Source organism: Lytechinus pictus, chromosome 6, assembly GCF_037042905.1.
Source record: "Lytechinus pictus isolate F3 Inbred chromosome 6, Lp3.0, whole genome shotgun sequence".
Classification (NCBI taxonomy): domain Eukaryota; kingdom Metazoa; phylum Echinodermata; class Echinoidea; order Temnopleuroida; family Toxopneustidae; genus Lytechinus; species Lytechinus pictus.
The window spans coordinates 3,656,651-3,668,706 of NC_087250.1; the positions used below are offsets into that span (position 1 = coordinate 3,656,651).

The 12,056-nt window shown below is 37.3% G+C and overlaps 1 protein-coding gene across 1 annotated transcript; it reads right to left on the reverse strand.

The window, feature by feature from the left end:
• Positions 1–309: 309 nt before the first annotated feature.
• LOC129263560 (brevican core protein-like) lies at positions 310–6,779 on the reverse strand. The gene is made up of 3 exons (XM_064100628.1): positions 6,641–6,779; positions 4,023–4,310; positions 310–798 (listed from the first exon to the last, which is right to left on the reverse strand). The coding sequence occupies exons 1-3, from the start codon at positions 6,777–6,779 to the stop codon at positions 635–637; spliced, it is 591 nt and encodes a 196-aa protein (XP_063956698.1). The 3' UTR covers positions 310–634.
• Between the last annotated feature and the right edge of the window lie 5,277 nt (positions 6,780–12,056).

Genomic DNA, 12,056 nt, shown 5'->3' on the forward strand with positions numbered 1-12,056 from the left:
TGAAGTGTCATATGATTAGAATGAGCAAAAAGAGATGTTTTGGGGTATATTTTCAGTGTCCAAAAGGGGATAGTTGTTCATCTGTGACATCATAGATCTTGGTCGCATTGCCAATGGGAGGATCTCCATAGCATTAGTGATCTCGACATTCAAATGCTCATAACTCTTCTATTGCTAGTCCTATTTTTCTCAAACTTTTGTTGATCTTATTCTTGGATTTTTCTGCTTTCACTAAAGCTAACTTGCTCCACGAGTTTCATTCTCCTTTAATATGAAAAAAAAGTCAACAAACTTTACACTTAGACCTTTTTGCCAGATAAAGACCCAATACTTGATATGATTGTGGAAACGTACATGGTAATACTAGGAAATCTAAATGTCCTAAAGAGCTGTTTAATATTCAGGATTCGGAAATTTTTTGCTTTTCATATTTCAAATATGTAGCTATAATGTATTTTGTTTTCCTTCTTTTTTTCTTTTGTTTTTGTATCATAAAATGTTCTACGATGATTGTTACACTGTTTGTCACGAACCACTGATTCCACCCTTGTCCGGGAACATGCATGTAAACGCCTCTAATAAATTTTGAACTTCGAACTAATTCCCTCAGTGCAATAAATGATATGTTGGCTAGCTAGGCTATGCGGACTTGGCACACGGTAGAAATGTGGGAAGCCAAACATGGCGTCGTACATGGCCTCACCAACCACGAGCCATCGTACATCCTTGCGTACACACAGTCGTCATTAGTGTTGGATGAGGAGGAATTGAAGTAGAATTCTGACTCGGCACACCAATCTGTCGAAAGAAAAAAAAAACAGGACATTCCACCGGTGGCGGTATGAGTCAGAAATATTGAAAGTTCGAAGGAGCTGCAAACGAGAGAGAAGCGATCGAGCGTGCAAATCTTCTGATGGCCTTTAAACACAGACATTTAACGGTCAACTCCACCCTAGAAAAATGTTGATTTGAATAAATAGAGGAAAATCCAACTTGCATGACGCTGACAATTTTATCAAAATCAGATGTAAAATAAGAAAGTTATGGCATTGTAGAGTTTAGCTTATTTTTTACAAAACGGCGAAAAAAGCACAGCTCGATCAGTGACTGCAGATCTAGAGTCAGTCGATGATGTCCATCACTCACTGTTTCTTTTATTGTTTTGATTATACAATATTTCCTTTGTTGAGATTTGACAATGAGGACCAACTTGACTGAACCATATAGTATTAAACAATGCTAATTCCACATGTTCACACCTATAAGTTTTAAATTGGAACCTTTAATTTTCTTGGTGCTGGGCATTCAGATTGGAGAGGTATATACATATGTTTGGTATACAGGACCCCCACTAGAGCAGTTTTATAATTGCAGAGGCTACCCTGGATAAATAAATTAAAAAAAACAATGTATGAAGAGCTCAGTTGCAAAAGGGGTTGGGTCCATTTTTCATCAAAATTGTTTTTTGTTTGTCTAAATGTATCAATTTTTAGTGGCTCTATAAGATGATACCAAAGCAAAGTTGAAATTCCCATTAAAAAAGTGAACAAAAATGGCAAAGAAAAATAGCTTTTTTTTTCAAAAGGGGTTAGGTCCACAAAGAATATTTTTGGAAAATAATATTTTTGGAAAAGAATATTAAAAAAATATGAAGACAGGTAGAGTTCTTTAATACCAAATTTTATGTTCACATGGTAGGGTATAATGAAAATTTAGTTTCGCATAAAAATATTGCAATCAGTGAGAATAAAATACTTGATTTTTCTCGGAATGGTCCAAAAGCGGATCGACCTAACCTCTTTTGAAACTAAACTCTTCATATATCAACTGTTGTACATTTTTTAATAATGATATTACTTAAAGGACAAGTCCACCCCAACAAAAAGCTGATTTGAATAGAAAGAGAAAAATAAAACAAGCATAACACTGAAAATTTCATCAAAATTGGATGTAAAATAAGAAAGTTATGACATTTTAAAGGTTTGCTTAATTTCACAAAACAGTTATATGCTCAACCTGTTCGGTATGCAAATGAGGGAACCGATGACATCACCCACTCACTATTTCTTTTGTATTTTATTATATGAAATATGAAATATTTTGATTTTCTCGTCACTGTCATGTGAAACAAAGTTTCATTCCTCCCTGAACACATGGAATTCCATTATTTTAACATTTTGTGGTTCAAGCAAGAGGGTCCTAATTTTCAAATTCATAAAAATTGAAATATTGTATAATTCAAACAATAGAAAACAAAAGAAATAGTGAGTGAGTGACATCATCGACTCTCTCATTTGCATATCACTGAGTTGAGCATAGAACAGTTTTGTGAAAAATAAGCGGAACTTTAAAATGTCATAACTTTCTTATTTTACATCCGATTTTGATGAAGTTTTCAGCGTTATTCATGTTTGATTTTTCTCTATTTATTCAAATCAACTTTTTTCTGGGGTGGACTTGACCTTTAATGTGGTTCGCTTCACAACGTCTGCAGGCAGAGACTGATAACACGATCAAAAGACCGGGAAAGTGTTTTGAGAAAACAAATATATCATAGGCCTAACGTCAAACTATGATTTTAAACCGATCCTAAAACAACGTGAGTAATTCATTATTTATAATTGTTTATAATCTATCTAATCGGATTTAACTTCTCCGAATATAAATATCCATTTATGTTCTATTGTTTGAAGTAGACAAGAAATAAATGAACTACTCGGAAAATTTGCTTTGCCTAATTGATCGTGGGCCCGCCGGCAGACGCTGTGCAGCGCCGGCCAGATCAACGAGGCTCTATCCCTTTAATCGTTGAAAGCCAAACAGGGTAGTATATATGGAAAGCAGCATCTTCTAAACGTCTTTTGGTCTGACGCGCGGCCGCAGGGTTTGAACTCCCGACCCTCCCTCCCGGTCACCGTTGTGAGACGCATGCTCTACCAACTGAGCCACCTCACCGGTTGTGTATAGTTCCATTTTGATTCGGTTGCATGGAACAAAATGTGGTGTACATTTTGTCCCACGCCAGTCGTTTTCCTCCGGCGTTGAGTTTTTTGGTGTTCAATATCTACGAGTATTATAGCCGGCATGAGATGTTTGGTCCATCGTGATGTTTTTTTTTTCTTTGGGGGAGGGCCGGGGGCGGGGGGGGGGGGTGCGGGCGAACTTACGTCGTTATTGACCCTTTCTCATTGGCTACCTAGCTGTTGTACGAAATTGGAAAGACAAGTAAGGCACGCCTTCTCTGGTCCCCTTCAGTGCCGATGTCAGGATTTTTAAACTAAGGGCGCAAATGAGGCGCAAAAAAACATTCTGGGGGGCAAACATGGCAAAGACGGACACCAAATCTTTTGCCTGTTTCAAAAAATCGAACGCAAAGCGCGAACTATCTTAACATTGGTCCTACTGACTTAAAAAGGGACCTGTGAAGTATTGTTTGCAGTGACCCGTGAAGATATCTCACCAAATAAATAATGCGAGCGCAAAGGATGAGTACAAAATCTTATCCTGAGTTAACTGAACGTTTGAAGCACTTTTTGTAACCATAAACAGGATAGGTATCTATCAGCGATTGATGCTATATAGCGTCTAGCACTAGGTGAATTTGTTTATTTTGAGCATTTTTATAAGATGCATATCTCGCTAAAACAAATAATGAAAATTCGAATCGTGAGAAAAATAATGTGTGCATATTGACTTGAACACTGGATTTTTTATAACCTCATGTTATCCTATTGAACCGAAAACTTATCTTTCTCCATCAACAGCCACTGCGATCGCGAAGCGCGAACCAATAATTGAATTTTATATATAGTCCTATAACAGATTTACGTTAGTGACTAATATATAACTTTGCAGCTTGAGTAGGATGCTTATTACAGCATTTACAATACATTTTTTCAGTTTTCAAAATTTCTGGAGAGGGGGGGGGGGGGAATCTTTACTGATGGTCAATTCCCACCCCCCCCCTTGGTGACGCCACTGCTCCCCTCCCCCAAAGCAATGCTTGTCATGTTGCTACTTACATTCGAATTCAGTAGTCCTTTCCGGCTCAGGGAAGCAAACACACCAGGTTCCATATGCGTCACAGTCCAACCAGATCTTGCCTGTAGGTCCTATGTAATGCTTGAGATGTTCATACTCTTCAAAGCTCTCAACGACGAGAAGAGAAGCTTCAACAACGTCGCCGTTCGCCAGGGTTACCCCACCGAGATCATGGCAGTACTTCAGAGAGGAATACCAGTTGCAGTTCAGAAGGTCGTCCTCGATCAGAAAACACTTTGTTCCTCCGTACCGCCATCCATCGGGGCAGACTTTAACATAGGATGACAAAGAGACGTTTTCAATTAAATCCTTATCAGGCTTATCATGATTCAATGTGCATGCATATTGTTAGTGCTCGGCGTTAGCATTAAACAACTGGAGAGTGATCGGCTTAGCACTTTATGCTGAGCAGTAAAATTTACGGTCAAAAGCGGATGCTCATCCCACTTCTATTTTTTTTGGCGGAAAGAAAGAGACTGTTGGAGGGTCGGTGGCGGTAATGTCCCTGGGCCCCGTTCCATAAAAGTATTATGGTAACTTTGCCATCTATTGGTAACTACCACGGTCAACAGCCAATCAGAATCATGGCAAAGTTACCATAATGGTAACTTGAATGCAACAGGGTACTGTTTCTGCTACTCACTGGCGTACCTACGGGGGGGGGGGGCACTCTGCCCCCCCCTGACGAGCAACAACCCATACAAAAGACATATACATATACCCTTTTTGCCCCCCCTGACGAGCTTGAAGACCTTTATTGCCCCCCCCCCTGATGAGCTTGAAGACCTGCTGCTACTCCATTGATACGCACATGGTAACTTCCCTGGAACTGTGAAGAAGGACGTGTGTAAGCCACTACTCCAGCATCTGTAATAACTTATTATTTTGTTTTTGTTTAGATCACAGTTCTGAACTATATTTGGAGTGTTTGTTAAGAACAACGCCGGAATTTTATGTTAAAGATAAATTCCAATTGTGGGGACGATCTCAAAATGATTTTTTACAGAATTTACAGTTATCACAACAAGTTTTATGAAACGGGCCTCAAATGTCATCTGTCTTCGGAAAAGTGTAGTTCACTGTTCTGTGCGTTATGATAAACAAGAAAATAATGCTTAATTTTGTCCTATTCGCTACCATATTATGTGATTATATGTATTATCTCACTTGAATGAAGAAAGCGAACAATATTTGTGGGCCTACATCGCATCGAACTTTCTACTTTTAATTTCCCATTAAAACGGTCGTTAATATCATTTGCAGAGAATCGCTGGAGACCAAACATCTTTACAGCCGTGCATGGACACGTCCGACAGCTTCTTCCAAAACAAAAACGTAAACAACGTTCTCATTACAATCCTAGAACTAGTTCACATTAATTTTATTTTGTTCACCCACAAGTGGGTTTCGTTGCTAAGGAAACGCTCTGGGGGGGGGGGGGTTGACATGTTGGTGCGAAATTTAAAACCGCAGCGAGTATGCAAATGATGAGACTGATGACGTCATCCACTCACTATTTCTTTTGTATTTTATTATATGAAATATGGAATATTCTATTTTTCTCCTCATTGCCAAGTGAAACAACGATTAATTCCTCCCTGAACATGTGGGATGAGCATTGTTTAATATTATATGATTCAGTCAAGTTGGTCCTTATTGTCAAATGTATAAGAAATGAAATATTGTATAATTCAAACAATAAAAAACAAAAGAAATAGTGAGTGAGGACATCATCGACTGTCTAACTTTGGTTGTGCATATCACTGTTTTGTGAAAAATAAGCAAAACTTTAAAATGTCATAACTTTCTTATTTTGCATCCGAATTTGATAAAATTTTCTGCGTTTTGCTTGTTGCCTGGGGTGGACTTGACCTTTAACGACGGGAACAAAGTGACCGAGTCCGGTTAAGTTCGGGTGTGTGGGGGAGGGTGGGAGGGGGGAGCGGCGTATGGGTGTCCTCACTCTGCGGTGTTGAGCTTCTTTTTTGGCTTGAAATAATGCAATTTTGTGCATATTTCATGGTACCTTAATAATTCGATTGCTTTTTTTTGCAAAGAGCGGAGAAATTGAGAGGATAAACACACTTCCGAGTGTGTGTGTGTGTGTGGGGGGGGGGGGCGCATGTGAGGATGATGATGCTTCCCCTGTTTTTCAAATTGCACCCTTGCCCTCCGTATGCTGACGTCAATGACGAGACTCAGTCGTTGACAATATTGTAAAAATGAAGCTTGGCTACTCGATCAGACAAGATTCGTAATTAGCTAATTAGTGGAAAATCTTTTTTATAGAAGCTGTATTGCATTTATGGCACCTTCAGTTTAATACATTAATCGTGCCATTTTTTTTTAGTATTGTAGGCCAAATGGTGTTGTGAAAATGGCAAATTGTGAACTCCAAAATTTTTCAGTTGCCCGGGGCTAGGAAAGAGAAGCTAGCTATAAGAAAAAAAAATATGCATCTAGTTAAAAACTATTTAAAATGCATGCAATGTATACCAAATTCACGATTACCTCGTTCTTCTTCAAATGCATGAAATGGTTGTATTTCATTCCAACTTCACGATACCATTTGTTTATACATTTTCTCCTTTATACTTACCGCTGCGCTGACAGCGTTCTCCCACATATCCTCCTTGACAAGAGCAGGTGAACCCATCGAGTTCTTCCGTGCACGATCCTCCATTCAAACAAGGGGAGGAGTAGCAAGCTATACACAAACAGACAAAGGGCGATTCCATGCTAAAAAAATAAGCCATTTTCACAACATAATTCGAGACTAGTAATTTTGTTCAACGCAGATTCGATAAGATACTATCAGTTGAGGTCAGAGCTATTTTACTTTGAATTATACATATATATATATATATATATATATACATATTGTAACGAAATGGATGAAGAGAACAATGGTAGGCGTAGCTTAAATCAAGGTTCCCCAGAGCTATCTACCCTTTAGAAAAATTGGTGATGCCGAAAAAATGTCTCTGCCGGGAATCAAAGCTGGGGGCCCGGGTTCGATTCCCGGCAGAGACATTTTTTCGGCATCACCAATTTTTCTAAAGGGTAGATAGCTCTGGGGAACCTTGATTTAAGCTACGCCTACCATTGTTCTCTTCATCCATTTCTTTACAATATTTAAATAAAAAGAGTTGCCAAAGCTGTTGTACATGTATAACTTTACACATATATATATATACATATATATACAAATATATATATTGGATTTTATTGCAATAAAACTATCAAAATACAATTATAAGCAGTCAAGGACTGAAATGTGCGACTGCTTACATATGCAAATAGAATCATAACAAAATGTAAAGTAAACATTATAGGCCCTAAATAAATATTGAATACAATACAGATTCATACAGATGAAAAAGAATGTATCATAAGATAAATGCCAAAAGCCATAACATAATTACTACAAGATGTCAATAATGAAGAAAAGGGGAATGAAAGATTTAGGATGAAAGAGGGAAAAGGAGAGGAAAAGATATAGAAAAGGGAAGCAAATAGAGATAAGTCAAAAGAAAAGGGAAAGCAAGAGGTGGAAACTGAAAAGAGAATAAGAGGCAACCTTAAGAATAGAAACTCATCATACAATATAAGACGTTTAACAATGGTCACTAATGGAAGGGGAAAATGCAAGTTACGTAGTAATTGAAGCAACCACAACAAAGGGAAAGTAGGGATAAGGATACGTACTCCCTGGAAACTGACAAATATTTTATCATTATCATTATTATCACCATTATTATAATCATTCAAGAGGTGTATGTACTATGTTGATTCTTATTATTATTGCATAAAAATACCATAAAAATAATAAATTGACCAAACCTCTTGTGAGAGTCACATGACAAACTGTTTTGAGACAACTACAAGATTAGACGGCAAATCAGCGCGACGACAGGGCATTTTACCCGATTACTTCCGGCAGGAAGTAATTCCTCAAAAAGCTGTGCGCACCGGAATCGGTAGACTAGCTTAGCCGGGGTAATGTAGGAGCATAGCTCTATGGTAGGAGCACCTTGAGCACCTAGCAAGGTGGATACATGCACTATGCAAATCCTATATTATTATTATCATTATTATTATAATATCAATTTCGTATGATTACAAGCCTTTATTTTTTTTAGGAAAGGCCAAATTAGTTAAACTCTTAGCCAATTGTACGATTGCAATGACGTCATTACAACTAGATATTAAAAGTCGCTTTTATTCTAATAAGGATTATAGCATAGTCACAGATTTGAATATAGGTATTTGTATGATGATTTAGAACATTGCACATTAAGATATTCCACGTCTCAATATTAGCATCAAATTCTATTACGTTTCATTCCAATATCGGGTCGCAGAAAAAATGCAAAGGTAAGGAAAATACACAAGTTTGTGACAAATTTTCTGTATTTGATTAAGTCACCGGTAATTGTGCCTTGCATGTTGGGGGCATGTAAAGAAGAAACCTATCGGACCCATTTTTTTTTCTTTGATTTTTTTCCAAAATGTCAGGGTCGGAAGACCATACAGATTATTCTATCTTAATCATAAAATGAATAAAAGGTACACTATTTCGCACCTGGTTTTGCACAGTAGAACATAATTTTATCACGTGCTTCCGGTGGTGTTCTGACGTCATGATCCCTTATCAGGTATTTTGGAACGAATCCAACCTCAGAAATTCCATAAGGACACACACCTGGAGAAATGCTAGAACATCTTTCAACTGCGTATACACCTAAGTCAATAAGCATGATAAGATTAAGAAAATTAAACGCAAACGGTCGACATGGTCGGGACGCACAATGCAAATACGCCGGTGTTAATTTAACACCAGAATGGTATCTATATCGGTCCATACCACACAGGTGTTGAAACAACACCGGTTTGGCGTCAGGCTGACACCAATTTGGCATTTTTAAAGAAACACCATTTAGTTTTAAACCAATATCGGTTTGATTCTTAACTGGTGTTGTTTCAACGCTTCTCTGGTGTATCCAGATGTAGATACCGAACAGATGTTAAATCAACACCGGTGTTTTTGCAGTGCAGGCCCGACCTTGATTACAATGATAAACACTGGCGGATCCAGGGGAGGGGGGCACAGCCGGCCCGTGCCTCTCCCCCTTTTGAGGGGCACAATTAAAATTTGTAATGTAAAAATGCTTTTTTTTTGCTTGTCAAACTTTTCCTCGCGTCCCCCTTTCGACAAATCCTGGATCCGCCTCTGATGATAAAAAATATAATATTGGCGATGATAATAAAAAATAACTTAACAATAATAACAATTTAGATTACAGGAATGGTCCGAGCTCAATTTATTTTTATCTGAATAAGTAAAATTCACAAAGCAAAATGCTGAAAATATCATCAAAATCGGATAACAAATAGTTATTAAATTTTAAAGATGTGAATTATTCCGATGAAACAGTTCTGTGCACGCCTTCATGAATATCCATTAGGTGGGCTGATGATGTCATATCCCCACTTGCTCTTATTATATGAAATTAGGTTCATTCCAAAATGTTTCTACCAAGAACTAAAACAACTGGATTGACAACTGATTAAGTTGATTAAGCATTAGTTATTTATTGCCACAACTTATTTCATCATAATGGAGACACGTCATTAACACATGTATGAAAAAATGAAAGAATTATGATTTCATGTAATAACATTAGAAAAAGGAAAGTGGGGATGTGACATCATCAGCTTACATAATAAATATTCATGACGATGTGCATATGACTGTTTTCACAAAATATTGATAAACTTTAAAATTCCATAACTTCGTTATTTCTTATCCGATTTTGATAAAATTTTCAACATTGTCTTTAACTCTATTTATCTAGATATAAATATTTTCAGCCCGGATCATCCCTTTAAATAACATTACAGTCAAACTTACAGGATGGTATTCTGATAGCCTTTGTTTAGTTAAATCTTGGTTAAAACTTACATGTATAAAGCCCGCACCTTTATGGAGCGCCAGTTGTCAACTATTTCACCCATTGGAAATTATCCTTATCGTGGTTCAAAAACTTATCAAAATAATTATTGAATGATTGTGTAATATGAAAAATAAGATCTTATGAATTTTAATGATTGATTTAATTGATATATCATAATTGTCACGAATGTGGAAGAAATAGTATGAAGTCCAGCACTCTACAGAAGTGTGGTTTAAGATTCAAGTTTAGACTAGGGCTTAGACGTGGAGCGTTGTGGCCCAGTGGATTAGTCTCCGGACTTTGAAATAGAGGGTCGTGGGTTCGAATCCCAGCAATGGCGTAATTTCCTTCGGCAAGAAATTTATCCACATTGTGCTGCACTCAACCCAGGTGAGGTGAATGGGAACCTAGCGGGAATTTATTCCCTGAAATGCGTGTGCACTGTAATCTTAGTAATTACGGCTGCCAAGCTACAGCTGGGGTAATAATATCCAAGTCCTTTGGAAGCGCATAGAGACATTATTCTTAATTGTGATATGCGCTATACAAGAACTGTGTATCATTATTACTAGGGTTGAACTATCAGAATACCAACCATTGTGCTTTTTAGTATAGCGGGGTGGAAAATATAGATTTGTTTGTTTTAGTAAAAAGTTCGTTTGCCTTTTTACTTGCACTGTTTACATTCCATAATTTGTAAATTTTAGTTGTCAGCTCTCTGCATGGGTCAAGCTGGCGTTTGGAATGTGGGAGTGAAAGGTAAAAGAATGCAAACTGAATGGTTGCTAGGCGTTTGGGCTGTCCTGGATTTAGGATTAGTATTTTGGGGACTCGATGGATTAGGAAGAGTTGAATTGAATACTGAATACTGAATATAATTTATGGACGGTCCAGCTGAACTTAAATACTTTTCTATTCTGCTTCTGATTTCCTGTTCTCATGCTCGCTTGACACAAAAACTAGCAATTAATCGTACGCTTGATTTTCATAATTGATTGTACATTGCAGTCAATCAATCAATCGTAAAACATGTTCTAGTATGATTGCTAAGCTTTGTGTTACAGTCCTTCGATTTATTTTAATCTCCACTTATCTTTGCTAAACATAAATCTCAACATCGGTAACACATAAAAACTATAAAAAATAGGAATGAACTTACCCGAAAGTTGAATCACGAAAGAGTAACATACAGCTACCGTGACAAGGTAATCCGGCATTCTGAGTTTTAGAGGAAGAAGAAGAAATATGTGAACAGTTGCTCGGTACTTCATTCAAGTAGATCTTGTGATGATTGATGTGATCGAATAATCAATTTGAAATCAGTTATATCGATCATCAACACGTCGTGAGAAGCCTCGTTAATATCTGATATGATTATTTTGTTTTCGTTTTGCTGCGTTATGCCGGGGAGGTTTGAAACGCAGTTACTAACGACTTTTCGCAATTGCAAAGGGGACCGATTCTACAACACAGTAAATCTTTTGAAAATGTCCGTCAAATCACGATGAAGAGGTGATGAGGTTTTCGTCGAAATTTGGTGAACTGGGCCAGCTGATCTTCCTAAAATTCTGCGCCGACAAAAAATAGCAAATATTATGTCGTTTGCCCAAAATCACGGATGACACGGATTTTTTTCGATTTTCGACAAAGAATGCTTTTTCATGAAGGGTTTTTTAATAATATAGTATCTACATTCCAAAAATCGTCAGCGCGGTGCTTGCGAAAACTGCCCAATCCCGGTAATACGCAGACAACTTGAAATTAATTTTCATATGTCTGCGTATTTAAAGGGCTAGTCAACCCCAACAAAAAGTAGATTGAAATAAAAAGAAAAATCCAAAAAGCAAAACACTGAAAATTTCATCAAAATCGGATGTAAAATAAGAAAGTTATGACATGTTAAATTTTCGCTTAATTTCACAAAACAGTTATATATATATATATATTTGCACATACTGGTCGGTATGCAAATGAGGAAAGTGATGACGTCATCTAATAATAATATATAGGGTATTTATATTGCGCACATATCCACCTTGTGAGGTGCTCAAGGCGCTC

Bases quoted from the DNA above. Each gene is read 5' to 3' on its own strand.
- LOC129263560 (XM_064100628.1), bottom strand. From the start codon at position 6,779: ATGGAATCGCCCTTTGTCTGTTTGTGTATAGCTTGCTACTCCTCCCCT. The intron at 4,311-6,640 runs GTAAGTATAAAG...CCTATGTTAAAG, and splicing joins AGAACGCTGTCAGCGCAGCG to TCTGCCCCGATGGATGGCGG. The intron at 799-4,022 runs GTAAGTAGCAAC...TTCTTTCGACAG, and splicing joins AAGGACTACTGAATTCGAAT to ATTGGTGTGCCGAGTCAGAA.